Source organism: Eremothecium sinecaudum, chromosome II, assembly GCF_001548555.1.
Source record: "Eremothecium sinecaudum strain ATCC 58844 chromosome II, complete sequence".
Lineage (NCBI taxonomy): Eukaryota > Fungi > Ascomycota > Saccharomycetes > Saccharomycetales > Saccharomycetaceae > Eremothecium > Eremothecium sinecaudum.
In genome coordinates, this window is record NC_030893.1 from 1982607 (window position 1) to 1997313 (window position 14707).

Consider the following 14707-nt stretch of genomic DNA (forward strand, 5'->3'; position numbering starts at 1 on the left):
AAGCTATTTCATAATCTATTATGGTGTATAGAGGTTTTGGGTTGGAGCATATTGTCCCACCACCAAACAAGCCTTTTCAGGAAATGACTCCTGAGGAGCAAGGTGAGTATGGTGCTTTAATGCTGTCGAAGTTTACTATGTCATGCCCAGGGAAATCAGCCATAAGTGGTGTTACTGGTTTTGCACTTGGTGGTGTTTTCGGTTTATTTATGGCATCGATGGCATATGATACACCTCTGCATACTCCTGCAGTTGCCGGTAACTCACCTGGTGCTGGTATACCGGGTGCGATGACCATGCAGCAACTGGCTGATCTACCACTGAAGCAACAAATTAAAATCCAGTTTAGTGATATGGGCAAAAGGGCTTATTCAAGTGCGAAGAATTTCGGGTATATTGGTATGATTTATTCCGGTGTCGAATGTGTTGTGGAGTCCTTAAGAGCAAAAAGCGATATTTACAACGGTACAACAGCGGGATGCTTAACAGGAGCGGGCCTAGCATACAAGAGTGGACCATCTGCAGCCTTAATAGGCTGTGCTACTTTTGCAGCATTTTCAACTGCATTGGACTTGTATATGAGAAGTGAGAGTGGTACCCCGCCTAAGAATGACTTTAACGAATAGTCGTATGTTGCGTTGAATACGTATGTAAATTAGATGCACTTAAACCGTATGTAAATAGTCCGTAAGTCCCGAAATCTGTTTTATTTCATAGATAATAGTACACATATATATTGCAAAATAGGAGTATTATAATACATGTCACCCACGATAAAAGTTCCATATGAGTGCCGTTCGAACTTGACCGTAACAGCATGAGAATCTCATCCAACTTTTGCGTTTGCTTGGAAAGTTCTGCTCTAATGTGATCGCCATCATTAACCTGCGCATTATCATATACATTGTTGTCGGTAGAGGTACCGTGTTTGTTCGCAGTTACCTTGTTGTACATTACAGGAGCCTGCGTTTCAGATGGATCTTCGTCATAATGCCGTCGTATGTTTCTGAGTTTATTTTCAAATACAGACCTATCTTTCTCCATGATCCTTTTTAACCTCAACTCGAGTGAAGCAGAATCATCCTCTGCTGATCGCTGGTACTGCGCCCCAGAGGATGGCATGTAGTCAAGTGGTACTGGTTTTCCCAATTGAGAACGCAATTGTGTCCTGGTATTTCGTTTTCGTGGCGACTGGCGCAAGGCAGATCGCTGTGCTCGGACTCTCACAGCCTGGCTGCCCACCATAAATTGCCTGACTGGTTTGTATGGTGTGTTTTCTGCCGACATACGTATTATACTTCCTTTCGATCTTAACCTAGGCATCAGATTCTGGTCATCTTCTTCCTGTTCTCTTTCAAAATTACTTTCTCCATAACTAATATCAGGGCTATCCCCATTGTAACCGTAACTGCTAGCAGGAGAAGGTCTAGTTTGCTTCCCGGTAAATATAGATTGCGGTTTTATAGTGAAATCAGAGTTTGATATCGAATTTCGCCTGTTAACCACTGGACCAGGACCATTCATCTCCTCTAATGTCGGCGACTCTAATCCAACTACACTAGTAGAATTATTTGATACAACTGAATCCCCATAGGTATGATTTGACTGTTGTTTAGACCTCTGTTTTTGAACATCTTCATACAATTTGTTTATCTTGGAGACCCTGTTTTCACTCAAAATACGGGAATTCTTAGAAGGTACATATACTGAATCCATAACCAAATCATAGAGAGTACATTAACGAGGAGCGGAAGCTATTCCTAACGTGGTTGTATCTGTTGCTTTGATTCTAGTTAATGCTGTTTAATCTTGCAAGCGTAAAAAGTTTACAAAAGCCCGTCCCAAAGCGAAGCATGCTGTAAGAGACAGACCAAAACAATTAAATTACTAAAATGCACCTTTACTATATATATAACGGTATTAATGTATGTGTCTCCCTAAGAAAGATGAATTTTTTGGTCAGTTTTAATCTGAATAATTCAATTGAAGAGGGTGTGTAGATAAAATTGCGGAAGCAAGATGTGGTTGAAGCAATATATTAGTGATATACTTCGGGTCCCGTGAAATCTTAGTCGATTCTCATACGGCAAAAGAGAAGGAATATTGCTGATGTCAAGGTAGTTAAAGGTAAGTTATGACAGTTTTTGGGGTGAAAATAGGTACACTTGACACGGATATTAAGTATTGGGAGAAGAGGGAGATGACGTCGTTGTAAACATAAAAATAACTATTAGAATACAGGATGTAATTAGTCTCAGCTTTAGTTAAAGCTGAATTGTTGGTTCATGTTTGAACCAAACCCAAAAGCGTTGTCTGCAGTTTGTGGGGCCATTGACTCGTCTATATTGTTGTCTTCAGCACCGAAGTATCTTTCGATAATATTGTAGGCCTTTTCATAAATCTTTTCATTGGCATTTGACTGACAGTTAAATATCTTTTCCATACCACCGGCCTTTTCGATGAAGTCGGCATTTTCGTTCACAACAGAGCCACGAGCCTCCTTTTCAGCGTCACCCATCTTCAAGATATTCTCCAAAGCATCCAATGTGACTTCAATAATCCGGTTGTCCGCTATTTCTAAGAGATCGCATAGTGGTTTTATGCATCCCTGGGAGACTAAGTATCTGATGATATCAGGTCTCTGCAGACCACCAGAGGACGCGTTGGAGATTGCCCAACAAGCTTCCTTCTTTGTCTTGTATTCTGCGGTCTCCAAAAGCTTTACCAATGGAGGGATTAAGTTTGCATCTATGACTGCCTGGATTTGGTCGGTATTTCCTGCAGTGATATTAGAGATGGTCCAACATGCCTCTTTTCTGATAGATTCCTTTGGAGAGGTTAGAAGGTTTCTAAGAGCCGGTAGAACACCACAGTTTATGACAATTTGGGTCTGTAAATCGTTACCAGTAACAATATTACCCACTGCTCTCAGTGCAGGAGTTTGGACGAGTGTTGACTGATGAGATAACAACTCCACTAACCGCTTTGGTATTCTGGCGTCGACAACCGCTTGTATAGCGTTTACTGGACCATCCGATAGATAGGAAATAGCCCAACACGCATCAACTAACGTCTCAGTGTCAATGGAATATATGAGCTTAGAAAGTGTAGGAAGGGCTTGAGACACTTTGTTCCAATCTGGCTGAGGCTTCTTACCACGACAAAGATTGGACAATGTCCACGTGGCAGTCCTGATCAATGAAGTCTTCGAAACCTCAAACAATGACAAAATAGGCTCCATAGCACTACAATCCAACACATAATCTCTGTATGATGTTGAGTCACCCGCAACGTTACCCAAGGCCCAGATAGCTTGTTCCTTAACTTCTATGGAATTCGAATATAACAATTGGATAAAAAGAGGAACAGCACCAGCGTCGACTACGAACCGGGTCTGTTCTGAAGTCCCTGATGCAATGTTGGTTAGCGCCCATGCTGCTTCCAATTGCAACATTTCAGGCTGATTTTCGTTCATAAAACTCACTAGTGTTGGCACAACCCCAGAATCAATCACCAAATTAATAGGAGGTCTGTGTTCCCTCGACAATATCTGTCTAAACTTAACGGTAGCTGCCAATTGCTCTTGAAAGTCATTGGATTGAATTTGTTGCAACATTTGAGGCAATTCTTGTGACAATTGTTGGTAAAATTCTTGGTCTTGGGTTTCAGTCTCACCATCCTCATCCTCGGAATCATTGCCACCAGAAGTACTTGCAGCAGCTGTTGTTGCAGAAAAATTTCTTCTCTTAGCTAAAACTTCATCTCTTTTAGCCTTTCTTAATTCAACTTGTTGATTATCCCTTCTACGACGTAGTTCATCTGCAGAAAAACGACCCTTATTTTTAAAATTTGTACGTCTGTACTCTGGGACAAACTTATTGGTAGCTGAAGATTCGGCGTCCATACTGGTTATGTCGAATTGATATTTAAGAGACGTAATAGAGCTCAGAACCAGGAGTTTCTATGTTGTTTTGTTTTAAAGAGATGGTCCCGTAAAGAAAATTTTACATATTTATGAAGAGGGGGGTTTAGAATTTCTTTATCTTGAGGAAACTTTAAACGGTTACCCGGATCGTCACATTATTACCCGGAGATTGTAAGCGGCTCCGGGTCTTTGGACCGGGTAACGGGAAACGCATCCGGCTGCCTTAAATGGTATCCTCTATTAAATTATAGGTACTTCTAAAGACTATGTTCGTTTAAAAGCTGGCCTAGTAGTATGGACTAGAAGGCGTGCCGTGATGGGTCCTTCAGTTGTTATTTGTTGCTTATTTTTTGCGCTTATAGTATTGCGCGTGTAGTGTTGCGCTTAAAGTAGCATCATGGCGCCTAAGACGAAAACACCGCCAAAAGTAGCTCCAAATGCACCAGTGGCGCCAATGATAGCTGCATTTTCGTGACTAGCGGAAGTCTTGTCAAATCTACCGTAGGTGGAGTCTGTGGATGAAGAACTCTCGGAAGTTTTATCAAATCTGCCGTAGGTAGAATCAGAAGTAGAGGTCGTCCTAGGTGTCTTGTCAAATCTTCCGTATGTAGAATCGCTTGACGAAGAAGACTCAGAGGTTTTGTCGAATCTACCGTAGTTGGGATCCGATGGGCTTGGAGATTCGGAAGTCTTATCAAACCTTCCGTAAGTGCTGTCAGATGGGGTAGGAGTTTCAGAGGTCTTGTCAAACCTGCCGTAAGTGGTAGACTCATCTTGAGCAACGGCTGCAACAGCAGCTAGGGCGATATTAAAGGTAACAACTTTGGAAGCTTTCATTATTAGGAAGATATCTCGCTTTTATGATTATTGATAAGAACAAATACAACTTTTTTCAAATAGCTATTTTAAAGATGACCAGATCGGTAGCTTGGAGTATATTGTAGATAATTTATAAACACAGACCCAAAAAGAGCGATATATTTGCAAATTCTCTCGAGAAGTTCTTGCCATAAGACGTAGAAGGTAAACGGCTCGCCGTATGTTGCTGGTCCAAACACTGAAAAATGAAATAACTCATCCGGTGTCCGGGTAACATCAACAGTCTTTCATGTACATTGCTGCTCTACCTTCTCTCTCCAATGGAGGAACATCTTTGGCAGTGGCTTTAGAAACTGGAATCGAACCCATGAGACCCTTGCTTTCTGCGAGAAGCGTATCTCTTGCGTATAGTGGATCTTCTTGGTAGTATTCGTCTATAATAGGATGCAGAAGCACTGATTGGTTCTTGATTGTTAGGAAACTGTTAGTGGGCATCGCAGTCCAGTCTCCCCGTTCAAAAGTAAGCGGTTCACTTGCAACCATAACTACGTACTGCTTGCGATCAAGACGCTCCATCCGGTACTCGCCTGGTGCAGACTCAACAAAACTGGAGCCACAGCTGAAATGCAGCGATGCCGCCTCGTCTGTTCTTGATGTGACATAGCGAGATACGACTACTGTTTCTCCATCGGTTACAGCAAAGTTGAGCAAGGAGGGCTCGTGTGCTGCTCCTGGAGCGGTTGAAACCTCTTTGGTCCAATCCCGAATGTACTCGATGGTCTTCAAGAGCGCTTCACGCAGAGTTCTGTGATTCACAGGCTTTGAGCTTGTGGGATCGTGACCTAGCTTATGTAGCGTGTCCAAAAACAACGCAAAACAGTACTCAGAATCAGTACCACCTTGTATAAGGTTGAAATATTCGTCTTCTATCTTGTTCAGCAGTCGCTTCTTGATCAACTTGAAATTTGCGATGCCGCCATTGTGCATGAAAGTAAACATATGATACGTAAAAGGGTGACAGTTACTGGATGATAAAACTCCATAGGTAGAAGCCCGCACATGCGCAAAAACAAGGCTTGATTTCGTCTTTTCAGCTAAAGATTCCAGATTTAGGTTGTTCCAAGCTGGCGTGATCGCCTTGAACACACATGGACCTCCATTATTCAGTTCCTCGTCGTCGGAATAGTATGCAACACCAAATCCATCTCCGTTAATGGGGCGCCTTGCATCAAGCCGCAACCTGCTATCGAAAGACTGGTTTATGATTGAATGGGCTGGGTTCGTCAGAAGATGCGACAGACGTATAGGTTCTTTCCCCTTAAAAATTAAAAAACGACACATGTTGAGTGAATTAAAGTTAAATATATTGCAGTTCTGGTACTCTTGAGATTCAATGAGACAGCTTCTATCCAGTTTTTATAGTCGCTTGTTCGCTTTGTGTGTCTTTTCAGAGGTCTAGTCCACTAGGAGACATGACTAAAACTCTACTTGAAAAATCACGTGACTCCCGTTCAGTGTGGTCAAAGAAAGCATTGAGCGTATCCTTTTATATTGAGTATATAGGTACCGACTTACTTTTTATCTTCAGTGTCTAAAATAATGGTCACCGGGCCTTCGTTTGTTAGAGAGCAGCTCATCATAGCGCCGAATTTGCCGTCTTTTACCCTGTCATCGCCTAGTTCTTTTTTTAGCTGTAGTAGAAACTCGTCATACAACTCCTTTGCCAGTGGGCCCTTCTGGGCCATATGGAAATCCGGTTTACTGCCTTTCTTTGTTCTACCTAACAATGTAAACTGTGATACGGAGAGGATTTCACCGCTGACGTCTTTGATATTCTTCTTCCACAAGGAACCACTGTCATCTTCAAAAGCACGCAGGGCAAGAACTTTGTTCGCTGACTTGGTAACATCTTCAATTGAGTCCTCTATAGACACCCCAACTAGGAGCATATAGCCATGCTTAATGCTTTACAGATCTTAATGTTAGTAGACATTCCTCGAAGTCTTAAATTATATAAAGTTCTATCAATCACATACGTAGATACAAGTTCATTTCCAACGTGGACAGAGGCCTGGCTGACCTTTTGTAGCACGATCTTCATTATAATGGGTTTTCTTTGCTTGTTACGATGTGCTTAGCGCTCTCCTTTGTTGGCCGCTAAGTCTAATTAAATATAAAAAATTGAACCGATGCCCTTAAAGCCGAGAGCCGTATTACTCACAAGTTGTATTTTAGAACAATTATATACAGCTTAATAAAGTCAATTGAGTTCGCACAAGGTGCTTCTAATGTGTATTATAGTTTAGAATAAACCGTAATTAAAACAATGTAAATTTCTGTGAAAGTCTCCTTACCAAATATACGGAACAGCCGACAAACCTAACAGCCGCCATTACAGCTACCATCCATAGTACAACCGAAAAGTAAATTGAAGCATTCTTAGAAAGTATTAGTAACTCTGACTCTTGTCCTGTTGGAGTATGCAGGTGATAACGTATCACGCCTGTTTCTAAGACAGCGGCGATGACAACAAAATTTGAAATGATCCAAATAATGATAACCATGGATCGTACCATTGCTAGATACGAGGTCTTCTGATCCTCATAGGGTGGTGATTCACGATTTTTGGCGTTATCATCGGGTGTTTCCAAAAGCTGGACGTATTTCTTATAATTGTAGTCGACTTCTTTAGAGGAAATAGGAATTTCCATTCTTACAAAACCGTCCTCTTTGGATGTAAGTTTACCCAAAGGTTTTGCAACGGCACCCTTTGTTCCCCAGGAGATATCATGGACATTGCAGAATGCGTAAATGTTTAAGATGTTGATATACGAGGGACTTAACAACACGTATTGGAGGAAAGACGTTATCATGTGGGTAGGCTGCAAATAAACCAACGATGCCAGGAAATACAAGCAGTACGTTGAAGCCATTGAAATAACCAAGTCTCTAAAAGTTGCACTAGTGAATAGTCCTTGTACAGTAAATTCTGCAGCGTCGATGAGACGTTCAATGGAGTGTACGGCCATGAACAATGCGCAGAAAACCATATATACCATCAAGATTGCAAAGAAAATGAAGGTAATTAAGTAAAAGTTCGGTGTACCTTTTGGTTTATTCCCTAAAGATAGGATAAATATGATCAACACATTTATGCCATATAACCAAAGTAAAATAACAGCAAGGTACCGGAATACAGGTTGTTCAGGATGAACAATGGTGAGTGACAATGTCAATATTCTAAAGACGAGGAAAAACGAACTCAAAGAAAACCATGCAATCAGTGTAGTAATGAACAAATAAACAAATTCGATGGTTAACAGAATTTTCCTTACGAATGTATGTCCGCTCGACCAAATCTTATAAAAATGCACGAAGGAGTACAGCGCTGCGAAGAATGATCCGTTTAACCACCTTCGACGCTGTAAAATAAATTCAGGAACCCTATCAGGAACATCAGTTGATCCATATGATGACCTACAGTACTTTAGTAACCAACGAGCCTCTTTTTTAGTGACTATCTCGAAACAGAGGATTCTATCTTCGGCCAAGTACATGTTGGATACAAAAATTGTAGAGTTTAAGTTTTCACCCATGAAATACTTCTTCATTGGCTCTCCCTTTAATGCTGCATACCTGTATGCAGAGAATGCACCTGGTAGCACACTGATGTAACCAAAATTGGACTCGGTAGTCTTATCTAAAATATTAGACATCTTATACTCGAAGTTCTGTGAAGCCACCAACGGGTTAAGCAACTTAGCATATCTTGGACCTAAGTCAGTTTTTATTTCACCACATGCGCCACCAATGTTTGGATCATCAAACTCTTTCCATAGTTGGTAGATGGAATCCTTCCCTGGCATCGTGCCGACGTCTAATAGCATTATAACTTTAGGCTGCAATACTGGTGCAAAGCCTTCAAATGCCCAACGATGGGAATTTATTTTCTTTTGGTTCCTTTCCTTCAAGCAGAATAGCAATTGAACAGGAACGGTGTTATCACCGCAAGCTAGCTTGATTTTAGAACCCGATACTCTGGAGATATTAATTTTTGTGGTGTGCTCATAGACATGGGCTACAACTTTCTTACCATTGATTTCATCTTTCGCGAATCCATCCTGATAACAGCCTAGTGAGCTCATTAACGCCAAAGCACGCTCATTAATAGCATTTCTCCCATCTGCAACAATACACACAGTGACCTTCTTCCAAGCATCAGCACCCCAAACAGAAGACTTCCTCCTTTTTGTGAAGTGCTTAATATTATCCATGATACCTTTTAAAGTGCGCGCCAATAGCACGTCGCTTTCATTATACATTGTAACAACTATCATCAACGAGGTATTACGCGGAACCATAAACTTCAACTGGCGCAAAGTAAAGTTGTTTCTCTGGAAATCTGCAGGGTCACAGGTAACAGCCTGGTATCTCATGAACCTATATTCGCTGGTTAATTGTCCATCGCTCATGCCACTGGCATACAGAGAAATAAGGCTGTCACTTATTGGGCAATCAAAAACAAAATTACCAAACCACAACTTGAACTTCCTCATGATAGTACGCTTATTACGAGCTATCGGAGGACTCTTCGAGTCAACCTTCTCATTTGAAATGTCGTCGTAGTCATCTACTGGAGTAACACCTGGAGACATTCCATAATGCGAGACCTCTTTAAAGTCACCGTTGCTATCCGTAAAATGGACTGCTGGGTCCGCCATTTTATCATAATCATAATATCCATAGTCTGATACATAGCCATTGGGTATAGATGGATTAACCACTTCGTCGCGAGTATTAAAATATGTGTTAATCTGATAATCATCGCCCTGCTGGTCAATATAACCCACATAATCCTCGACATCATTATTGCAATGGCTATTATGCATCATACCGTGATCATTACGATGGCCGTGGTAATATGGCATGCTGTTATACGCTGATACCGGTCTTTTGTTTTTGTGCCAACAATGATCATAGGCTACATATTCATAAGGTTCCACACCGTTGTTGACATCATCGACGTTTCTGTTAGAAAATGGATCACCATGTAAGTATGGCGCTCGTGGATTAAAAATATTTTCTGAAGGATCCCTTGGATGAAATGTGTCGGAATAGTTTTGTACTGTATATCTCCTGTCGTCTGTCAAAGGCGAGGGCAATTGCTGATAACAAGGCATCGCATTGTGCACCCGACCAGAACTAGGGTCCACTGGATGCTGGTATACACCATCCGGAGAACGAACTAGGTTCGGTGCTGAGCGGTTGGTCGGCATATTATTTAAATTCGGTCGAACATGGTTCCCACTACGTCTCCGAAACGTATCCTGTTCACCAGTAGTATTCGAAGAATTTCCGACTGAATACCCCACATTCATTCTAGTCCTATCAGTAGTGATTTGAAATCCTGTAGTAGAATATTATAGCACAACGTCGTGAGTCTTGTTGCATTGTTACAGTATAAAACGCTCCAAATGAATTGACATAGTAAAAAGATTTCAATGATTTCATATACTACCCTTTAATCATTTCCCATTACAGATTCAAGCAATTGCTGCAACCTCGATACACCACTATTGACAATTACTTCGGAACGAAACTTTGATAGCTCCGCATTTTGAGCAAAAACGGTATTTTGGGATTGCTTTAGCCACAAAGGAAACCACAACGTACATCAAGCACTCGAAGTCTGAAATATACAGTACTGGGGATAGGAAGATAGGAGATCATGCAGTTCGTCCGAGTCATAGCCATTGTCACCCGAGATAACGCAGGCTCTTAATTTTGCCTGGAGAAAAATATAGTTGCGCTTTAGCTTGTCGATAACATATTCCCGTAATCCGCAAGGCTGTTTTGCAATCTCCATGGCTCCTTCTAATAGTACCTTAGCATTCTTATGAAGGATTTCAGTTTTATCGGATATTTCCATGCTTTTCTCTGTAGTTGATGCTTGTTCTATTTGCATTCGACGTATTTCATTGTCAGCGCGACTAACCATTACATCACATAAACGGAACACAGTAACACTCAATTGATCCATTTGTTTACTCTTGCCAGACTTAATACTATTACTTTCTGTGCTTAGCATATCCTGACAACTTTTTAAAGTCGTATTCAGTAAGCAACAGAGTTCCCATTGTTGCATTTTTGGCACGAACGGATATGCAGCCTGGAGTAAGTCAACACTGCTAAGTAGAACTTCCATCTCTGTAGTTGTAGACTGATTAAGGAATTCTTTGATAGTCTCCAGCTGGCCTGTTGCAGCAACTTGTAGCCCATTTATTGCCCTCCGCGCCAGCTGTAACTCGCTGACATCAAGGGTGTCAGTGAATGACAGTGAACCAAAAGCGTCGTCCGTTTGATTTAAAAATTTCGCAATTAAATCTTCCAAATAGTTCACCTGAGCTTCATTAATATCCTGAACAGGGTCTGACTTGAAATCCATAAGTATTTCTGTAATAGCGTAGATGAACTTGTATGTTGTGACCAACGTATCTATGAAAGTTTGAGGGGTGATCCCGTCGAACATTACCAAAAGCTCAGTTTCAGACTGAGAAGGTGTATTATGACGAATACCAGCCCCAGTTCTTAGATCTACATCAGTGTTTTGCTTTTGGATTTCCTTTGCAGTTGGGGAATTATTTTCTGGTGAGGACCAGTCGGCCAATGCTTCAGAATGCATCCGAAGCACCTGGTGGGATAATTCTATGAACCGTGTGCTAATACTTACCAATTCTGAACCTGCTGGAGAATCAACATATTCAGCATAAGTCAAATAGCATGTCATTAGGTTGAAATAAAGATCCCAGCTACAGTGATCGGGGAACTCTGAAACTACGAATTCAAATTTCTGGATTATAGCTGAGAGAGGCAAAAGAATCTCATTCAGCCCTGGCACACCACTCAAGTTCACATACTTCAAAACGTTGATATACCCATTTGCACCAGTGTATTCAGTGAAAATTTTCAGCAATAAACGAGTTTCATTATAGTAAATGTTGTAAGAATCACTAATAGACCCTGAATCCACCTTCAAAGCCTGCTCATACGTTTCGTAAGCTTTTGAATAGAACCTAAGCGTTTTGACGACGTCAGATAATATCCACCTTTCAGCTTGTTCTTCAAGTTTCACAGCTTCTTCATACAAGTCATCTTGAGTGATAGAAGTCCGCACGTTGGAGCTCGGTCCATTCTCTAGTCGCCATAAGTCAGTTATAATGAACAATTAGGATCTCCAAAACATCCAAGAAGCATTAACATACTATTTTTAGCCTTTAATTTGCCCATGTTATGTGGATTTAGTGTTAGCGATGGGACACGGTAAAAAGTTTTACTAAAGAGAAACGGGATATCATATACGCAAAATGTAAGATGATTAGTAAGTGTTGAGCATGTATAAATACATATCGAAACCATCTAGCCTTTATGAATTCTACTCAGATGATGAAATAATAGCTCAGAATATCAAATTTATAGCGGTTCTTACCAGAATCAGTCTTATACCAAATAAACATTGCATTTTAACTCTACAAAGCTTTGAACATGGGAAAGAAGACGCAAAGCCGTATATAGTTAAGCTACATTGTCATACATTTGAACTGTTCCAGCTGACGAAGGTTATACTAGGTCTACTAATTAGCTGCTTTTACCTGAAGTTCGTAACAATCTCTAAAGAAGCAGGGTTCGATTATGACAAGATACATTTACGGCACCTATGCTTTTTACGTTGCAAGGGTACATTTGTGTCAAATAAAGGTGATGGAATCATTAATGTGGATGAATTGATACCTATAGATTTGGATAGGGAGCTTAGGAATAAGGAAGAAAGCGGCCACCAGCTGTCGCCAACTGACTGGGGAAATGTTGACGGTATCGTCGACAACCTTATTATGCTTGACAGGAGTGGAAACGAGTTTAGTTTAGATCGAATTCAGTCTTTTACAGGCCCATTGAAGGAATATTTTGATCATAGAGTGAATATATCGAATCAGTCCATTAGACATAGTAACCCACTATTTGGAGCGAATAAGCTGATATCAATGGAAGAATCTCAGGATGACTTTAATTCTCAAAGAGAACAGCCCATTTTTAATCCCATTGCAAGGGCTCATGCCGGTTTTTCAATGGACTGCCCAATTCCTAATACTGATGAAGAGTCAATCGATGACAGCACAGTTAATAGCGATAGTACTGGTTCTCAGGTTTTAATGGATCATATGCGACCTATATCCAAAATGTTACAAATCAAATCGAACAATACTCCTAGAGGGGCCAGCCAGGTCCATTGGAACTTACAATTACATAAAGAGATGCAAGGACGCTCATGGCAAGATCCCCCATCCACTGTTAGAGAGCTTAAGGCAAGAAGTATAGAGCCGGAAGAACTGAACCAAGTTACCATAGACACATTATACTACAGCAATTTTGGAAATACATTTACTATATCCGGAAAGGTTGCCGGGACGTTGCCAAGCATTTATGATGACCAGATACCGGTAAGCTCTTGGCTACTGCTGTATTTCCCAGTCAAGGACTTGTTGAATGTATCATACTTGGATACTAATGTGAATTGCATTGAAATATTCGCATCAGATATTGATTATGTTTTCAACCAATGTCGTATAAACCCAGAGTTGGATGGAAGGGAGGCGCTACAAAATCTGGCTCACACATTGCAGCGCAATTCTGCAACACTAACCATTAAAAAGGCTCCATTACATTTTATCAATGAATATCACACATGTTGCTGGGAACTCGAGACTATACACCTGGATATACCAGCGGACCCTTACCTATTGGACTTACAAGATAATAAGCGTCAAAAATTCAGTGCAGCCACCCCAATGGCTATAAAGGATATCGATACTAATACTACGTCTGCTACAGTTTTTGCCCTACTGGTAGGGGCAAGACTACCTGCAGGAGCGAAAGTTAACCACTTTTCGTTCACTGATTTCACCAGTAACTCTAACATATGGTGTCAGATGGACCCATATATTATTGACTATAATGTTCGCGTAAAGCCCGAGGAATGTATTTATACAAAGGCATATCCTGAATTTATCATTAATATCGATAAGTTCACACTTAAATACTACGGGCGGCGACTCATTGACTGCCGAAATGGCCGCGATACAAACTTAACTAACTTTGGAATGGTCTTTCGATTAAAGCTAGATATAAAGCTCTACAATTCCAAATTGAACGGCATCATTCGTAACGTTGAGCTAGTAACAAGCCCCGCTAAGTTTTCTGGCATTGAGAAACGACTGCTCGATGAGTTCTACACACGGGCAGTCGAAAGAATTCCTCAAAAAGCCCTCTTTCACAACTTCAAGCGTTATGTTGTGTCGTTTCCTATTTCTCTACAACACGACGCAGTCCTAATCTCGGATTCAACTCTAGAACTGCAACACAACAGTTCTCCACACTATGTTGCACACATTCCTTCCATAAACCAGGACATAAGCGCTTACACGATAGATGATATCCCTGATATAACATCTCTGAACTCAATGCATTCTCTCGCTCAAGGAAAGCTCTTCAAGATAAGAGGTAGGGTCATCTCGGTCTTTGCTGCCGAAAACAAAATTACAATCTACTTGACAAACGATGCTCTTACATCAACACATTTAAGTCCTGCAGACGTAATTAAAATCCAGGTCATCGGGGAAGCGAACCTAGAATACTTCCTAGGCCCCGAGCATCAACTAGATACTCAATTGGAGCAACTAAACCTTAAGGTCTTTAACTTCTATCTGCTGCCTGGTCAGTTACAAATTTCTGCTACAAAAACCATACTAACGTGGTGTCCTGTAGAATGCTCCCTAGATGACCTAAAGCTACAGCTCCAGTTACAGGTCAAACATGAGAAGGATATGTCTTCTGTACCCATATTACGTTAAGAGTTACCCTGGAACTATAATCAAGTTCTCCTATATGAAACCGTGAACCCCCACAACC

The 14707-nt window shown here is 41.0% G+C and overlaps 9 protein-coding genes across 9 annotated transcripts; 2 read left to right on the forward strand and 7 right to left on the reverse strand.

Annotated features, from left to right (window-relative positions):
* Positions 1–20: 20 nt before the first annotated feature.
* On the forward strand, positions 21–626 carry TIM22 (translocation channel protein TIM22; the record flags this gene model as incomplete). Its single annotated transcript, XM_018130930.1, has 1 exon — positions 21–626. The coding sequence occupies one exon, from the start codon at positions 21–23 to the stop codon at positions 624–626; it is 606 nt and encodes a 201-aa protein (XP_017986419.1).
* An 85-nt stretch (positions 627–711) lies between these two features.
* On the reverse strand, positions 712–1716 carry KAR1 (Kar1p; the record flags this gene model as incomplete). Its single annotated transcript, XM_018130931.1, has 1 exon — positions 712–1716. The coding sequence occupies one exon, from the start codon at positions 1714–1716 to the stop codon at positions 712–714; it is 1005 nt and encodes a 334-aa protein (XP_017986420.1).
* A 544-nt stretch (positions 1717–2260) lies between these two features.
* On the reverse strand, positions 2261–3904 carry SRP1 (karyopherin alpha; the record flags this gene model as incomplete). The annotated part of the gene is made up of 1 exon (XM_018130932.1): positions 2261–3904. The coding sequence occupies one exon, from the start codon at positions 3902–3904 to the stop codon at positions 2261–2263; it is 1644 nt and encodes a 547-aa protein (XP_017986421.1).
* Positions 3905–4309: 405 nt separating this feature from the next.
* Positions 4310–4762, reverse strand: AW171_hschr21256 (uncharacterized protein; the record flags this gene model as incomplete). Its single annotated transcript, XM_018130933.1, has 1 exon — positions 4310–4762. One exon carries the CDS (start codon positions 4760–4762, stop codon positions 4310–4312), a length of 453 nt encoding a protein of 150 aa, XP_017986422.1.
* Positions 4763–5020: 258 nt separating this feature from the next.
* On the reverse strand, positions 5021–6085 carry DUG3 (glutamine amidotransferase subunit DUG3; the record flags this gene model as incomplete). Its single annotated transcript, XM_018130934.1, has 1 exon — positions 5021–6085. One exon carries the CDS (start codon positions 6083–6085, stop codon positions 5021–5023), a length of 1065 nt encoding a protein of 354 aa, XP_017986423.1.
* A 230-nt stretch (positions 6086–6315) lies between these two features.
* Positions 6316–6845, reverse strand: DTD1 (D-tyrosyl-tRNA(Tyr) deacylase; the record flags this gene model as incomplete). Its single annotated transcript, XM_018130935.1, has 2 exons — positions 6316–6709; positions 6781–6845. 2 exons carry the CDS (start codon positions 6843–6845, stop codon positions 6316–6318), a joined length of 459 nt encoding a protein of 152 aa, XP_017986424.1.
* A 217-nt stretch (positions 6846–7062) lies between these two features.
* Positions 7063–10122, reverse strand: CHS1 (chitin synthase I; the record flags this gene model as incomplete). Its single annotated transcript, XM_018130936.1, has 1 exon — positions 7063–10122. One exon carries the CDS (start codon positions 10120–10122, stop codon positions 7063–7065), a length of 3060 nt encoding a protein of 1019 aa, XP_017986425.1.
* A 296-nt stretch (positions 10123–10418) lies between these two features.
* AW171_hschr21260 (uncharacterized protein) lies at positions 10419–12031 on the reverse strand (the record flags this gene model as incomplete). The annotated part of the gene is made up of 2 exons (XM_018130937.1): positions 10419–11938; positions 12007–12031. The coding sequence occupies 2 exons, from the start codon at positions 12029–12031 to the stop codon at positions 10419–10421; spliced, it is 1545 nt and encodes a 514-aa protein (XP_017986426.1).
* Positions 12032–12135: 104 nt separating this feature from the next.
* On the forward strand, positions 12136–14649 carry CDC13 (telomere-binding protein CDC13; the record flags this gene model as incomplete). The annotated part of the gene is made up of 1 exon (XM_018130938.1): positions 12136–14649. The coding sequence occupies one exon, from the start codon at positions 12136–12138 to the stop codon at positions 14647–14649; it is 2514 nt and encodes an 837-aa protein (XP_017986427.1).
* Positions 14650–14707: the final 58 nt, after the last annotated feature.